This window comes from Chiloscyllium punctatum, chromosome 10 (genome assembly GCF_047496795.1).
Source record: "Chiloscyllium punctatum isolate Juve2018m chromosome 10, sChiPun1.3, whole genome shotgun sequence".
Lineage (NCBI taxonomy): Eukaryota > Metazoa > Chordata > Chondrichthyes > Orectolobiformes > Hemiscylliidae > Chiloscyllium > Chiloscyllium punctatum.
In genome coordinates, this window is record NC_092748.1 from 47,526,533 (window position 1) to 47,543,994 (window position 17,462).

Sequence of the window (17,462 nt, forward strand, 5' to 3'; positions counted from 1 at the left end):
GTTCCTTTGATGCTGCCTAACCTGCTGCGCTTTTCCAGCAACACATTTTTAAGCTCTGATCTCCAGCATCTGTAGTCCTCACTTTCTCCTAGTTCTAAGGGATCAAAAGGTCAGGAAAAAGGAGATTCAGGGTACTGAGTTAGATGATCAGCAATGATTATATTGAATGGCGAAGCAGGATGGGAGAGCTGAAAGACTTACTTCTCCTATTTTCTATGTTTCTATGAGTATAAAGATGCTTGCTTCAATAGTTGCAGTTGTCTAAAATCTAATACAAAATGAACAATTTATTGGCAAATGTAAGATCCATGTAAAAATGTCCAAAAAGTTGAACAATAGATTCACAGATTCCACAAAAATACTAAGCAGTTATTGCAGAAAATGTAATGAGAAACCAAGTAGCTGCTTTATTGGTATACAGACATCATTTTGTAACACTGTAATACAGTTTCATCACAATGCTCCAAGCTACACTAATTAATGAAATGAGATTCAAGTGTTTTTTGAACAGATCCATCTTTTCATTTCCATTTCAAGTGATATAGGCACTTGTATATTTGAAGATCCCCAGAAGCAGATTAAAAATGTAGATAGGAAATATATTGTGAATTTTCTTTTTTAAAAGTCTGAAAATGACTAAGGTCTGGTTTGTAGACAGAATTTCATTTCAAATGCTGTTTCCAATGGCAGAAGCAATCTGAATAGATATTCCTGCATTAGAAAGTCTCCACAGCATTTCGGTTTTTAACCATTTCTACTTTAAAACTTATTTTATACAAATTCAAGATGATTTTCTTTCTTTGACATCAAGTGCTTTGCAATAATTCTCTATTAGAATTTATGTTATAAAGTATTACATACCATATAAATACTGTCTTACAACTATACAATATTTAAGTTACAGTGATCCACAATTTTCAAAGGCAAACGACGATGTGCACAAAATAGTTTAGATTACTTTTAATGTATAACAATATTCTAATATCTCATAGTTAGGACACTGAGTTTACAATATAGTGTGTCCTTTTAGTCCATTCAATTTTCATAAGTTGTAAATGTGCAGCATCCAAACAAACATTAATGCAAATATTGTTGCTGACAACATATGTTAGCATTGAAAATATTACCAATAATGAATTTAACAAAAGGTTCCAAATGTCTAATCCCACCATAGCTTTGCTAGTTTCCATAAAGTTATCAGTTCTTTTCATTCAGGACCATATTGCTTTATTCATTTCTTTGGTTGGTAATTCCTTAATTGTTCCATAAAACCAGGATTAGGATTGATAGCTTGCCTTGCGTTCTTCACAGTTGAGAAAGCATCCTTAAAGCTAAGTCCATGTGCCGACATGAGATAACCTATTACTATAGATGCAGAACGTGACACTCCAGCATTGCAGTGGACCAGCACAACCCCATTCTTGAAAAGGAAAAATGAAAAACAAGACAAATTATTTTTTCACATAAAAATGTTTTAAAATGATTAATATTCAATATAATAATTGAAAACTTTTTACATCAAATTAAAAAAGTAACTTAGGTTCTTAAATAATGTTCTTAATTTTCAGAATCTTCAAAATACATTCTCAACTATACACAGGATTTTAAATACTGAGAGAAGTATTCAGTCTGCAAGCAACTTTCACTGAAGGAGTGATTAAACATCTTTATTTCAGAACGTCCTAAATTATATAGAAGCTATGATATTCCGTTCTAAGTATTATTTTATTAAATATTGATGCTGTCCATCAACTTTTTGATTTAATCCAAGAATAATGCCATTTGATAACCTGATGTCACCTCACTGAAAATGGAGTGTCTTTTTGCTTTGAATTTTGAATACATTTTTGGATTTACTTTTTGATGTTTTACCTGAGTAATCCAAAACACTCCTACTGGATTCCTGGACTAGATAAATAGTTATCAATTTGTGTTTTCCATTTTATTTTTAAGCTTGTGTCCACAAATACTACTTGGAATAAAAACAGTTTGTACCATGAATACCAAATTGTACCAAAATTAATTAAAAATTAAAATGCAAAATAAACAAAAATTAATCTAAATTTGGCATTCCAAATGAGCAATGAAGTTGCATGAATTCTAAACAACAAACTTGAATGCTTCACTTCAGTCCCTTGGATTTCTTTCCAACTCAGAACAATGAATGACACTGGGGATAGGTAGTGAAGTGGTGTTTTCTCCTCTGCTTTCTTCCTGTTTTGATTTGGAGATGCTGGTGTTGGACTGGGGTGTACAAAGTTAAAAATCACACAACACCAGGTCATAGTCCAACAGGTTTAATTGGAAGCACGAGCTTTCAGAGCACTGCTCCTTCATCAGGTGTTTGTGGAATACAACCAATTATCTTACAACTATGTACTCCACATCTTAGCATGCTTAGATAGAATGGCCAGACTTAACCAGATTAATTGTGGGTGACCTTCCCTTACCTATCCTTGTCTTCTTCCTACCAATCAGTACTCTTTAGCACTGATCTCCCCTACCAGTTTTCCTCCAATACCAATATGTTTTCTGCTTCTCACTATCCTACAGACTGCTTCCTCCTACCAGCAATCCTTGTGGCATCTCCCCTGCTTATTACATGCTTCTCACTGGTTGAACCCTCTTTTCTGCCACCAAAGCCGAGAAATAGCACTTCCAACACATCTGTGACTAAGTTTGAAACCTTTTCCAACACCTCTACCTTCATGTCTTGCCCATTCTTCACTCCTCAACTACTTAGAGTCATAGAGTCAGACAGACCTTTCGGTCCAACTCATCCATGTCGACCAGATATCCTAACCTAATCTAGTTCCATTTTCCAGCACTCAGCCCATATCCCTCTCAACCCTTCCGATTCATACCCATCCAAAAGCCTTTCAAATGTTGTAATTGTACCAGCCTCCACCACTTCCTCTGGCAGCTCATTCCATACACATACCACCCTCTGTGTAAAGACATTGCCCCTTAGGTCTCTTTTATATCTTTCCCCTCTCACCCTAAACCTATGCCCTCTAGTTCTGGACTCCCAACCTCAGGGAAAAGACTTTGTCTATTTATCCTATCCATGCCCCTCATGATTTTATAAACCTCCATGAGGTCACCCCTTAGCCTTCAATGCTCCAGGGAAAACAGCCCGAGCCTATTAAGCCTCTCCCTATAACTCAAATCCTCCAACCCTGGCAACATCCTTGTAAATCTTTTCTGAACCCTTTCAAGTTTCACAACATCCTCTATAGCAGGGAGACCAGAATTGAATGCTATATCCCAGAAGTGGCCAAACCAATGTCCTGTACAGCCGCAACATGACATCCCAACCCCTGTACTCAATGATCTGACCAATAAAGGAAAGCATACCAAATGCCGCCTTCACTATCCTATCTACCTGCAACTCTACTTTCATGGAGCAATGAACCTGCACTCCAAGGTCTCTTTGTTCAGCAACATTCCCTAGGACCTTACCATTAAGTGTACAAGTCCTGCTAAGATTTGTTATCCCAAAATGCAGCATCTAGCATTTATCTAAATTAAACTCCATCTGCCACTTCGCAGCCCATTGGCCCATCTGATCAAGATCCCATTGTAATCTGAGGTAAACTTCTTCACTGTCCACTACACCTACAATTTTGGTGTCATCTGCAAACTTCCTAACCATATCTCCTATGTTCACATCCAAATTATTTATATCAATGACAAAAAGTAGTGGACCCTACATGTTTTCGCTTTCTACATTGTCCTCTCTACCTCCTCTCACTCATGATCCAACTCAGTCTAAATTATTTTCAAGGCTGCAATCTAATTAAGTCTAGTCTAGTCAAGGGCTCAGCACCAATAACAGATTGGTTATTCTGGCATTATGTTTCCCATCCTTTTCAGTTAAAATTTCAAGTCAGGCTTATAGAAAGTTCAAGCATGTCATTATCATGAATGGAATATTTGGGAATGAGAAGTAATGAAAAGTTACAAGATGAATTTGTGGGAGGACAGGATCTGTAAGGAAACAAAATAAAGGCAAAATATTTGAGCACCAAAGGGAAGTGTTCAAAGGACAAGAGAGAAGGAGGAAATGAAAGGTAAAAGAAAACTTCAGAGATCAGATGACATCACTGGAAGCAACAAAGTGTTAGGTATGGTAAAGGCAAAATGGTCAGTGAAGATATCAGTAAGGAGGGGGGAACTGGACTGGAGCAGAATTGGTGGAGCTGGCAGCTTACAAGTCATGAAAGGAAGGAAAGAGAATTGATTAGTAATAGGAAAGAATATGGCTGAGGAAACAGGTATTTAACCAAGCAGTTACAGTTCTTCATGTGGTTTTCCAGTATCATTCAATGACCTAACACGGTCCATAGCTCAAGACTTAACATACCTCTGTCTGGATTCTCTTCCAAATCAAAAACCCAAAAGCCAAGCTGTAAATTTTGCCAATAGTTTCGGTACCTACCTCCCATCTTCATTAGAACATAAGAACTCGGAGAAGGAGGAGGCAATTCAACCCCTCAACCTTCCTCTGCGATTTGTTATGACTATGCTTGATCTCATCTTGGCCTCAATTCATCTTCCTGTCCACACTCCATAACATTTCACCGGGTCAATTCTCGACCTGCCACAAATTAATGGAAGGCAAAACTCTAGCTTTTCTCGATTCCTAACCCACTCCACCTACTATCTACTGACCTGTATCCTGGCAACATTGTCTTGGTGAATGGTGCCTACATCTATTCTTGCCTCACGTCCCTATCAAATCAATGCACTAGACCTGTTAATTAAAAATATCATCAATGGCCATCTACCTATCACTTTTCTGTCATACTACCCAACATCTCATATCCGAAACAAAAAGAGCCAGAATAATACCAGGTACAGTGGCACAGTGGTTAGCACTGCTGCCTCACAGCGCCAGAGACCCGGGTTCAATTCCCACCTCAAGCAACTGTGTGGAGTTTGCACATTCTCCCGTGTCTGCGTGGGTTTCTTCCCACAGTCCAAAAAAATGTGCAGGTTAGGTGAATTGGCCATGCTAAATTGCCCGTAGTGTTAGGTGAAGGGTTAAATGTAGGGGAATGGGTCTGGGTGGGTTGCTCTTCAGAGGGTCGGTGTGGACTTGTTGGGCCAAAGGGCCTGTTTCCACACTGTAAGTAATCTAATCTAGTAGAGTGGAAAAACAGCAAGAAAAACCAATGGAAGAGACAAGGAATCAAAAGACACAAGGAAGCAGTGTGGTGTGTAGACACTTATAGAATTGCACTATCGTGATATCGACAGATAAATGAGTCAGAACCAAATGCCATAAGAGATTGATTAGTTTAAATGAATAACAAAGTACAACATTCAAACCAGCCTTGACCAGTTTGATGCTGTACAGTTTATATTTGTTGAGAATGAATATTGCATTCCAATAAATTACATACAACTATCCTATTATGGAAACATTCTCTGTATTATTTGTCTTTTCAACCACCATTGTCACTGTGGAGTGGCCATCATATTTCGTTCCTCATGCAGGCTTATAAATGAATCCAGCAACTTTAAGTCTGCATGACAGTTTCATACTGCCAGTCATGACATCAAAAGGTGATAAAGACACTGCAAAAAAAGAGTAATAACCCTTTCAAATGGCATCCAGTCATAAATAATAAAACATAGTTGGTCAACAGTGCATGTGTGGAGTCAATTTCTCCCTATTTGCGTTCCTTTGTCAAAAGGAAAACTAAGTCTTGTTCAGTGGAAAAAGGAATAAATTATTCATAGCAGACACATCAACAATTTAAAATACTTGTATATTTTATTAATAGGTCACTTTCTTATCTCAAATGTTCTAATTACAAGGAATTAATATTGTCTCCTTACCACCTATATTCCTCACCTGTTCCTTTGCTTGGTCAATAAATTCAAAGCATTCTGGGAAGAATGAGATTATACAAGTCTCAGGGATATCCAGTATGGTAATACTTTTGTAAATGAACTCACATGGAAATGCATTTTCAACACTATATCCCACATTCAAGATATGAGAAATCTTTGGAGAGAAGAAAAGTTAGAATTAATTGATATAAAGTTCTATGATTGACCTTAAATTCCATCTGTATCATTTCTCATCTGACGGAAAAGCAAATTGTCTGGCTTAAGTAAAGTATCCATAATATATTGGCAAATGCACAAGTCACACAAATTGACTCAGCCTGTAGCCTTTTCTTCCACAATGAAAGAAAACTGTCTCTGAACTACTTACATACAATTTGCTCAGGTACTTGTAGCATAGGAAATCATGACAGACAACCTGTCCATGGGTACTACATTATTTTTAAGTTGCTATTGATGTGGAGAAGGAAAACTTGTAACACAGAGGTAGCATTCTTGTCCCTGAGCCAGAAGTTCTGGAGTTTAGTCCCACTCCAGGATTTGACAGCCAAGGACAGTTCATTCATAACACAATAAATCAATCTGGGTATCAGTTTGCAAGTCCTTCCAACACATGCCAATGGCAGACAGTAACATGGTTAGAGATTCCTGTTCAGTCATATTATGCAAAGAGATTGGAGCTTCTACCATCACTACCCAGAATTCCAGAATGCAAAACAGCAGAGTAGGGGAAAGTAAAATGGACACTGCACTGGAGGTGGTCACACCTCTCAGACTACATAAGTGAAAATTGATCTATGATTAGAGACAGGAGGGTGTGACTGCAGGTGAGACAGGAATGAGAACTTGGGAGTTACAATTGAGGAGCTTTGGACCTTGCAACTGTCCAACAGTAATGAGGTCTGTACAACCTGTGCAGATGAGTGGGGACTGCAAGAAGAATGAGCGAATTGATCACAGCACTGCTCTGCCCAGGACCATAAGAAACTACAGAAAGTTGTCTACACAGCCCAGACCATCATGGAAGCCAACCTCCCATCCATGAACTCCATTTACACTTCTCGTTGCTGCGGAAAGGCTGCCAACAATATCAAAAACCCACGTCACCCCAGTAATACTCTCTTCCAACCTCTCCTGTCAGGCAGAAGATACAGAAGCTTGAGCACACGCACCAACAGGTTAAAAGTCAGCTTCTTCCCTGCTTTTCACAAACTTTTCACTGAATTTGGTACATGTGACTACAATAAATCAAATCAAATGGGTGTGGGCAGAATGAGTTTCAAGTCATGATGTACTGGCACCAATATGATTTGATTTGATTTGTTTATTGTCATGCATATTGTTACAAAATCCAGTGAAATCTATTGTATAGTATCGCCACTTCTGGCTCCAACTTCGAACACAAAAGTAAACCAAAACATAGGAGTAAAAGGCAGACATATGAAGAAATAAAGAAAAACATGTGTTCAACTTTACAGTCCTTCTCATTAATTGCTTCATCATGGGCCTGGTGCCCAGACACAAGTCCCTTTTACCGCTCTCCCACTGGAACTAAAGTCGCCACTCTTCGGCGCCATCTAGCCTCCAACGACATCCACGCTACTATGAGTCCTCGATGGACCTTGCGATTGCAGCTGTCTCTGATGCTGCCAGGTATCGCACCAGCCCACATCCAACTCCACCACCGCCGTGAATCCACTTCTGGCCCATCTCGCTGATGATGATGCCAACAGGTCTACTACTGGGCCCAAACTCAACTCCACCATTACCTCCATGAACCTGCACTGGATGCAGACACTGCCGGGAACCCAAATCCACCTCCACTGCAGTTGCCATGAGTCAGTGCTGAACCACCTCAATGATGTTCAAGCGGCCGGGAACCCAAATACGCTTCTGATGCCACCATCTTGAGCCCACCATGAGCAAGCTCTTCAACAAGGGTTAAAAGAAAGGGAAAAAAGAAAAGTGGACAGAGCAGATAAGCCCCGGGTTCTGAAACCCTACTCCATCCCCATTTTGTTGGAGTATTGGGGTAGAAGGGAGTTTGATGACAAAATTATTCATGTAATTGATGTATGCTCAAACGTCTGAGTCTTAAATGGAAAAGGTAAAAACAATGACTGCAGATGCTGGAAACCAGATTCTGGATTAGTGGTGCTGGAAGAGCACAGCAGTTCAGGCAGCATCCAAGTAGCTTCGAAATCGACGTTTTGGGCAAAAGCCCTTCATCAGGAATAAGGGAATTCCTGATGAAGGGCTTTTGCCCAAAACGTCAATTTCGAAGCTACTTGGATGCTGCCTGAACTGCTGTGCTCTTCCAGCACCACTAATCCAGAATCTTAAATGAAAAGGTGAAAGCTGCAGTAAATAAGAACTGAAGGTGGGAGCTGTTGAGCAACTTGAAGAGGATGAGATGTGAAAGGCAGAAATGACAGCTGTTTACTGGGTAACATTATTAATATGTGGAAGACCAGCTAAGTTATCTGGAGCAGACTTTTTTCCAGGAGCCAAGGCTGGAGGTAGGCTGAGTGGTGTGAATAATAAGAGAAATGAGATGAAAAGCCATCAACCTAAAACACTCACATCAAGTTTTATTTCCACAGATGCTGCCTCACCTGTTGAGTTTTTCCAGAATTTTCTGTGTTATTTCAAGGAAATAAGGAAGTAGTCATATATGTAATGAGCAGCAGTTAGAAGTGAGAAACCGGAACATTCTTCAACTCCTCGGCCAAAGAGTGCCAGGATCCATTGCTGAACCAGCACTTCAGCAAAGATCACCTCACTCATTATTAATCAATTATTGCAAGGAGACATAGTCATCAATGTGACAATACTACATTAGGCAGCGCCTTTAATTGTTGAGTCTTCAGAGGAGCTAAGGTTATTAATTTAACACAGTAATTCCACATTTTGATTGGGGTATAATTTTTTTTTTAAATTGCCTGGACTCTCCTGAAGCTACTCAGCAACTGCAGCTGAAATAATTGACAACCTTACTTGTTCCCAGGCATCACAGGTGCTAAATTGTATTGGCTGCTCAAAGCCAACTTGAGTAATGATTTCACGACCAGTTTTACATATGGAGCAGTCCCTGCTTTCTGACAGAAATGCACTTTAGTACCATTCAGTAAGCATATGCATAAGTCTTGTTCTGTAGCACTACTTCACTGACCAAGAGTTTCTTTTACTGAAACACTACCTAAACCCTGAAGCATTTTCATGTTACCTTATAATCTTTTAATTTTTCATAGTCATGGGCCACATCTTGGGATGCTGGAAGAAAATTAAATAAAAAAGAAGAGTCAGTAATGTTCTTAATTTTGGAGAATTGGAGAGTGGAATAAGATGTCAATAGCTGTATCGAAACAAACTAGGATAAAGTTATTCAGGGTACCTTATGCAGCTTTCTTTTATAAATGGAAATCAACTGATCTAAACAGTAACATGACGCCAAAAGGGTTGGAAGGGAGAACAATTTTCTACTTGGTAATTTTATGCAGTGGATGTACTTAACACCAACAGGCTTAAGTGGTGGATAGACTTTCCATGTTATTGTACTCAAGCTGAAAGTCGATCTAGCTGAAAAAGAAGAATCAGTAATGAGGGAGACAAATACTAATTACCACTTCCAAGTGTAAACCGAGCTAAATTTACAACAATTAGTTCACATCATGAAAGTCATCAAGGATTTTTTAAAACTGAAATCTTATAAATAAATGTACATTTAATTAAATACAGAAAACTCATGCCAGGTACTGACACCAACAGAATAACTGAGTCAACAGGATCTTTTAAAAATTGTTCTGTAAATTAACTCTCATGATGTCATACCACAACAGCAGGAAAGTCTGGTACACTGAAAATAAATCAGATAAGTTTGGACCACAATAATCTCTGTTGGTATTTTACATTTATTTGTGAATGAAACTGCACAAATTAGTAAATCATTTCTAAGTACATGACCCTATAGGAAGAACGAGGTTATGATTATATTGCCTTCTAAGTTTTAGACTATGGGTAAATATTGAAAGAAGGTTAAGTACTATCCTTGCAGAAAGGACTATAAAATTTAATAAAAAACAAAACTGGGGGAGAGGCGATCTGATGTGAATCGGCAAAATTTAGGATGCATAGGATGAGGAAGGAAACTGTAGAGGATGGACACTCTTGAAATGTGGAGCTTATTTAAGGAACAGCTACTTCGGGTCCTTGATAAGTATATACCTATCAGGCAGGGAGGTAGTTGTCAAGAGAGGGAGCCATGGTTTCCTGAAGAAATTGAAGCTCTTGTCCAGAGAAAGAAGAGGCTTATGTGAGGTTAAGGCGTGAAGGCTCAGTTAGGGGGCTTGAGATTTATAAGTTAGCCAGAAAAGGTGTAAAGAGAGGGCTAAGAAGAGCCAGGAGAGGACATGAGAAGTTGTTGGCGGATATGATCAAGGAAAACCCTTCTATAGGGATATCAGGAATAAAAGAATGACTAGACTAATATTAGGGCCGATCAAAGATAGTAGTGAAAAGTTGTGTGGAATCTGGGAACATAGGGGAAGCACTTAATGAATATTTTTTGTCAGTATTCATATTGGAAAAGGGCAATGTTAATGAGAATATGGAGATACAGGCTACTAGATTAGGTGGGATTGAGGTTGACAAAGAGGAGATTTTAGCAATTTTGGAAGATCTGAAAATAGATAAGACCCCTGGGCCGAATGGGATTTATCCTCGGATTCTCTGGGCAGTCAGGGAGGAGACTGCAAAGCCTTTGTCTTTGATCTTTGTCATCATTGTCAACAGGAATAGTGTCAGAAGACTGGAGGATAGCAAATGTTGTCCCTTATTTTAAGATGGGAAGTCGGGACAACCTTGGTAATTATAGACCAGTGAGTCTTACTTCAGTTGTGGGTAAGGTATTGGAAAAGATTAGAAGAGATAGGATTTATAATCATTTGGAAAGGAATAATTTGATTAGGGATAGTCAACACTGTTTTGTGAAGGGTAGCTCGTGCCTCACCAACCTTATTGACAAAACAGGTGGATGAAGGTAAAGCGGTTGATGTGGTGTAAGGCACTTCAGTAAGGCATTTGATGAGGTTCCAACAGTAGGCTATTACACACAAAATACGGAGTTTCAGGATTGAAGTTGATTTAGTGGTTAGGATCAGAAATTGGCTAGCTGAAAGAAGATAGAGGGTGGTGGTTGATGGGAAATGTTCATCCTGGAGCTCAGTTACCGGTGGTGTGTCATCAGGATCTGTTTTGGAGCCACTGCTGTTTGTCATTTTATAAATGATCTGGATGCGGGCGAATAAGGATGGGTTAGTAAATTTGCAGATGACACGAAGGGATGCAGAGTTTTGGATGTTGTGGGTTACAGAGGGATGTAGCTAAGATGCAGAGTTAGGCTGAGAAGTGGCAAACGGAGTTTAATGCAGAAAAGTGTGAGGTAGTTCATTTCGGAAGTAACAGGGCTAATGGTAAAATTCTCGGCAGTGTAGATGAACAGAGTGTTCAGGTACATAAATCCCTGAAAGTTGCCACCCAGGTTGAAAGGGTTGCTCAGAAGGCATATGGTGTTTTGGTGATTTTTGGTAGGGGGATTGAGTTTCTAAGCCACAAGGTCATGCTTCAGCTGTACAAGGCACTGGTAAGGCCACACCTGGAGTATTGCGTACAGTTCTAGTCACCGCTTTATAGGAAGGATGTGGAAGCCTTGAAAAGGGTTCAGAGGAAATTTAGTAGGATGTTGCCTGGTATGGAAGGAAGGTCTTACGAGAAAAGGCTGAGGGAACTGAGGCTGTTTTCGTTGGAGAGAAGGTTGAGAAGTGACTTATTGAGACGTATAAGATAATCAGAGGGTTAGATAGGGTAGACAGTGGGAGCCTTTTTCCTCGTATGATGAAGGCTAACACGAGGGGACCAAGCTTTAAATGGAGGAGTGATAGATTTAGGACAGACATCAGGGGTAGTTTCTTTACTCAGACAGTAGTGGGGCATGGCACGGCCTGCCTGCAACAGTGACAGACTTGCCAATGTTAAGGGCATTTAAAACGGGCTTTGGACATACATATGGATAATAATGGAATGCTGTAGGTTAGATGGGCATCAGAGTAATTTCACAGGTCAACACAACATCGAGAGCCGAAGGGCCTGTACTGCGCCATAACGTTTTATGTTCTATAACGCTTTACTTATAGTACTTATGCAAACTACAAAAAACACAGGTAACCTGTACAATTCTAAAAATCTTAACTTAGGATGACTTCCCACCATAGACTGTACCTGTACAGCAGAATATAATGACCCTAATGTCTACGAGCATCTATCCTATTAAGTGGTTAGTGCCCAGAAATTTGAGTTTTTGATCTGCAATTACATTCTAAATGAATTTTTTAAAATTTTTAAGTATATTACTTTCCCCCTTCAGTAATCAAAACAAATGTAACAATTCTACGTAAATGATGCAACAGTCATACCACAATGAACAGAAGCTTTAGAGAATGTTAGTTCATGTTAGCTCACCGAGCATTAGCCAGGGTTTGACAACACCAATATTCAGATCAAGGCTGGTGTCCTCGACATAACCGCAAGCTCCATCCGTTTGTTGAGCATCTTCAACAATTTGCACTCGAGCGTCTCTCAATGTTTCAATAAGTCTTTTCCCAGTTATGGTTGTTACTCTGGTGCTCTGTTTCTTGAGCGAAGCCTTTGAGAAAGCCTCGATTTCATTGGCAAGTGAATGCATCACATTTGAATGGGAGAAGCAAGTCAAACAACGGAAAAGAAAGGCAGTGAAATGCACTAAAATGTCAATTATGAATTGAGAATACACTGTTCTGTATTCACTGAATTGATCGATTGTAAAATCAGTTACTTGGACCTAAGTATATTAAATTCAAGGCTACTTTCACACTGCGTTTCCTATTCATTTGTCTACTTTTTCACGGAACATAAGTGAAATGCAACACCACCAATAAAATCGCTTGCGTTAAGAGTCACATAAAGAAAGTAAAACCCCACAACTCCAAGCCTACTGCCACCTATACCAGGAAGACTACAGTTGCTTTGTTTTGGCAAGTACTGCACAGTTTATACTGTAATTGTATTGGCGACTTGTTTGAGAAGGTGCAATATAATAACAGAGATACAGACAATGATTTGTGGGATTAGGACATTCCTTTTACAAACAGAAGATCTAACATATATTTCAGAAGAAGTATCTATCCAAGTTGAGAATTTATAAAACGAAGACATTTAATGGGAATTTAAAATAGATCAGCGAGATCAATAGTAATTAAAAGTCAGTCCAAGAAATTCAACCACACAAAATGTGACCTCAAGCACTAAAATTGGGGCATAAACCAGCAATTTAACATGCAAAAAAAATGCGGGTACATTGAAGCCTTGCTATAGATGTACAAGCATTCTTGAGACCTGGAGTTGTGTGCCATTTTGGTCTCTATACCTAAGAAATATACCTGCCATAGATGAAGTGTAACAAAGATTCACCTGGCTGACTTCAAGGATGACAGGTTTGTTGTGTAAGGAGAGATTGGGTCGAGTGAGTTTGCATTCACTCATGTTCAGAAGAATAAGAATTTGTAGATCAAGGTAAGATATAACATTCTGACAGAGTTGGACAACCAGAATGCAGGGATAATGTTTCCCTTGGCCTGGAGTTCTAGACAAGGGAGATCACAGTCTCAGGATACATGTTAGGCCATTTTGGATTGAGTTGAAATGTTGTCACACAGAGGATGGTGAACTTGTGGAATTCTCTACAACAGAAAACTGTGGAGACCAAGTCACTGAATATTGTTAGAAAATAGATTTCTACAGATTAAAGGTGTCAACAGTTATGGGGAGCAACTGAAGACAAAAAAATGCTGGAGATCACAGCAGGTCAGGCAGCATCCAAGGAGAGAAAGCAAGCTAATGTAACAAGCAAAGCTAAAATATAAGGCAGGAATGGGTTCACAATCTGAAGGTGTTGAACTCAACATTGAACCCAGAAGGTTATAAAGTGCCTAGTCTGAAAATGAGATGCTGCTCAAGTTTTCGTTGTTATTTGTTGGAGCATTGCAGCATTCTCTGAAACGATGTCCTCTCTCCTCGCCGCCCACTCCATTGGGACTGTCTGTTCTTTCCAGTCTAGCAGTTAGACACACCATTGTTCTGCCATTCTCACATTCCAATCACATCACCTAAATTATCAACATCCTTTCTCCCCCAACACTCCAATCTCCACCCCCCCCACACTATTATATAAATGCTGCCCCCTCTACACTTCATGTCAGCTCTATGAAGAGTCATCTAGACTTGAAACATTAGCTTGCTTTCTCTTCATGGATGCTGCCTGACCCACTGCGATCTCCAGCATTTTTTCATTTCAGTACAGATCCCAATATCTGCAGTAATTTACTCCTATATTGTGGGGAGAGAGCAACAGTGATGAATTGAGATCGAGGATCAGCCATGATCATTTTGAATGCTGAAGAAGCTCAGTGGGCCGAAGGCCTTTTTCTGTTTTCTACGTTTCCACCTCACCCTCCAAGAGACAGCATTCATGCTAGTAATGCCACTGTACATACATCTTACCAAGGCTGATTGACAACAACCCTCAGTGTCACATGCATCATGTTTACTCAAGGCTCTTGCCCACCTCATCCTCTGCAATGATAAACCCTCTTGCCTTCTGCCTCCTCTCATGGATCACCACTAACTGCTCTTGCATCCACTTGCATCATACTTAACTTCACTCTTTGTTTCATTGCAGGAGATATTAGTCTGCAACTCAGCTGACATCAGGCTCTCACTCCCTATGAGGAAAAACTTCTGGATCTGGCTGGAACAAAACAGAACCACTCTTATAAGGAAAGCATGGCACCATTGGCAACCAACACAGTAAGCTTCATTATATTGTGATGCTCTCCCATTCCCACCAGTAGTTCTAACTCATTCTTTATCTGCCAAGATTTAATCTATCTCCAACAACAACTAATTTCCTCTTTTTTTAAGAGGGCACCCAGAGAAGTTCCACATGGTGACCAGTGTCAAAAAACCCTCAGCTACACCACCACCTCTGAGGAGGAAGACAATCAACTCTCGGACAATACACTGGCAAGACCTTCACCTGCACACTCCACCAGTTTAAAGACTTCCCTCTTAGTGGGTACCCTAAGATGAGACTCAGGAGACATAATGTGTTACACACAATACTAATACATATCTGCAACTATCGAGGATTAAACACCTGACATCTCTGGCACAGGCAGAAGACACGCATTTGTAGTTAGCCATAAATGACTTGGTCAGTCTGCAGAGACAGACACAGAGGAATCAGGCAACATTGTCAGATACAGTCAGTAAAGTGAATCAATGGATAAAGGAGCACACAAGCGTTCTCTACTGCATTGACTTCAGCATGTGAGCATCTGGCAACTCCATGGAAATCTTGGAAACCACTGTGGAGATCCTGGTCCAGCAGAATGCTCAGTGTCTGCAAATACACACAGACCAAAACTTCATTGTTTTAGTCATTGTTAGCATTAATAAGAAGATTACCAGGGGTACAAGGGACCTTGATTTCATGCCAGGTGTCCTTACCGCTCAGAGAAATGGGTCGGTGCCAACGGGCACACACATGGTGGAGCAGCAAACACAAAGGCACCCTAAAGGTTTCCTCTGTGGAGACTCAATAGGTACCTGGCTCCTCCACTTCCTCCACTTGTAATCTCTAAGGCATCAGGGGATGACTGCCCAAGTCTCCCAGGTCAACAAGGATAAACACAATGTAGGCTCTTCGAACCTGAGCTGTGGACTTCGGACCTGCATCTTGATGTAGTGAGAGGGAGAGGAATTAGAAAGCACCTTGTCATGGAAAAAGGGATATGATAAACTTAAATTAGGATTGCTTTTCCCCTCTTAACCTCTGACACATTAAGGTATTGTTTGGACTTTTTTTAAATTCACAGCCCTTAATAAAGTAGGCCAAAAGGTGTTCCACAAAAGTCAGTTTTTGAGTTCCAATTTATGTAATAAACCCACAGTAAAAAAACCTTCAAGATTAAGTCAATGGTAGGGTTCATTAACAAAATATTCAAAACTCAAAGAGAATCACATTGCTATTCTATTCACACACACAAGTAATTGATAAACTAAGGAAGACAAGAGAGGAGATAAGATATAGATTGTAGGTTTTGACAAATCCAGAGATATTTAAAAAGTTCCCTTGAGCTATAATGTCCTGGAGGATCAGTATTCAATAACATTTTCCACAGTAACCTAGTCCCAGAAATGTTCTTCTCGCAGGCAAACTGTAGGATTCTTTCCATCCAGCAACTAGAAGATAGAGGTGGAAGGTGTGACACAGGGTGCTAACTCAACGTGGAGTCTTGCTTTTCCTATGAAGGTCAACCAGCACCTCCCTTTGAATTCCAGAATTTAAGCAACTCAGCAAACTCAGATTTTTGTCATATGAGAAAGAAAGACATTTCAAGTATTGTCGTTCTGGTTCAGTAGGAAACAATGTTTGTTAAGCTATCAGAGTAGTTTGACCTCCCTCATTCAAGTATTCACTGCAAGGTGATATGTTTGCAGTACAGAATTGGTAAATATTTTTAGCATAATAGGTCTTGATGTTCTCAATTGTCTAGAGCTGACAGGATGCATTCTTCAAATCCTTGATATCTGCTTTAGCTATAATGTCGACACAATGCATGGTGTTCAGAAACTTCTGGAAATATGATCATGTGATCAAACTCAGCAAGTTTTATGGGTCCAGAAAGTTTATCCATTATTAAAGAAAACAGAATTTAAACTTTGAAATAAAGAAGTTTTTTTTATTATTGATTCATTTGAAGTGGGGGTTACTCATCAGGCCAGCATTTATTGACCATCCCTAATTACAGTCATAGAGTCATAGAGATGTACAACACGGAAACAGACCCTTCGGTCCAACCTGTCCATGCCAACCAAATATCCCAACCCAATCTAGTCCCACCTGCCAGCACCCGGCCCATATCCCTCCAAACCCTTCCTATTCATATACCCATTCAAATGCCTCTTAAATGTTGCAATTGTACCAGCCTCCACCACTTCTTCTGGCAGCTCATTCCATACACATACCACTCTCTGTGTGAAAATGTTGCCCCATAGATCTCTTTTATATCTTTCCCCTCTCACCCTAAACCTATGCCCTCTAGTTCTGGAATCCCCGACCACAGGGAAAAGACTTTGCCTATTTACCCTATCCATGCCCCTCATAACTTTGAAAACCTCTCTGAGATCACCCCTCAGCCTCCATTGCTCCAGGGAAAACAGCCCCAGCCTGTTCAGCCTCTCCCTATAGCTCAAATCCTCCAACCCTAGCAACATCCTTGTAAATCTTTTCTGAACCCTTTCAAGTTTCACACCATCTTTCCGATAGGAAGGAGCTCAGAATTGCATGCAATATTCCAACAGTGGCCTAACCAATGTCCTGTACAGCCGCAACATGACCTCCCAACTCCTGTACTCAATACTCTGACCAATAAAGGAAAGCATACCAAACGCCTTCTTCACTATCCTATCTACCTGTGACTCCACTTTCAAACAGCTATGAACCTGCA

General features: G+C 39.9%; 1 protein-coding gene across 1 annotated transcript; it reads right to left on the reverse strand.

Annotated features, from left to right (window-relative positions):
• Positions 1-384: 384 nt before the first annotated feature.
• Positions 385-12,850, reverse strand: dusp19a (dual specificity phosphatase 19a). Its single transcript, XM_072579055.1, has 4 exons — positions 12,376-12,850; positions 9,086-9,132; positions 5,864-6,016; positions 385-1,420 (listed from the first exon to the last, which is right to left on the reverse strand). Exons 1-4 carry the CDS (start codon positions 12,596-12,598, stop codon positions 1,232-1,234), a joined length of 612 nt encoding a protein of 203 aa, XP_072435156.1. The 5' UTR covers positions 12,599-12,850; the 3' UTR covers positions 385-1,231.
• Between the last annotated feature and the right edge of the window lie 4,612 nt (positions 12,851-17,462).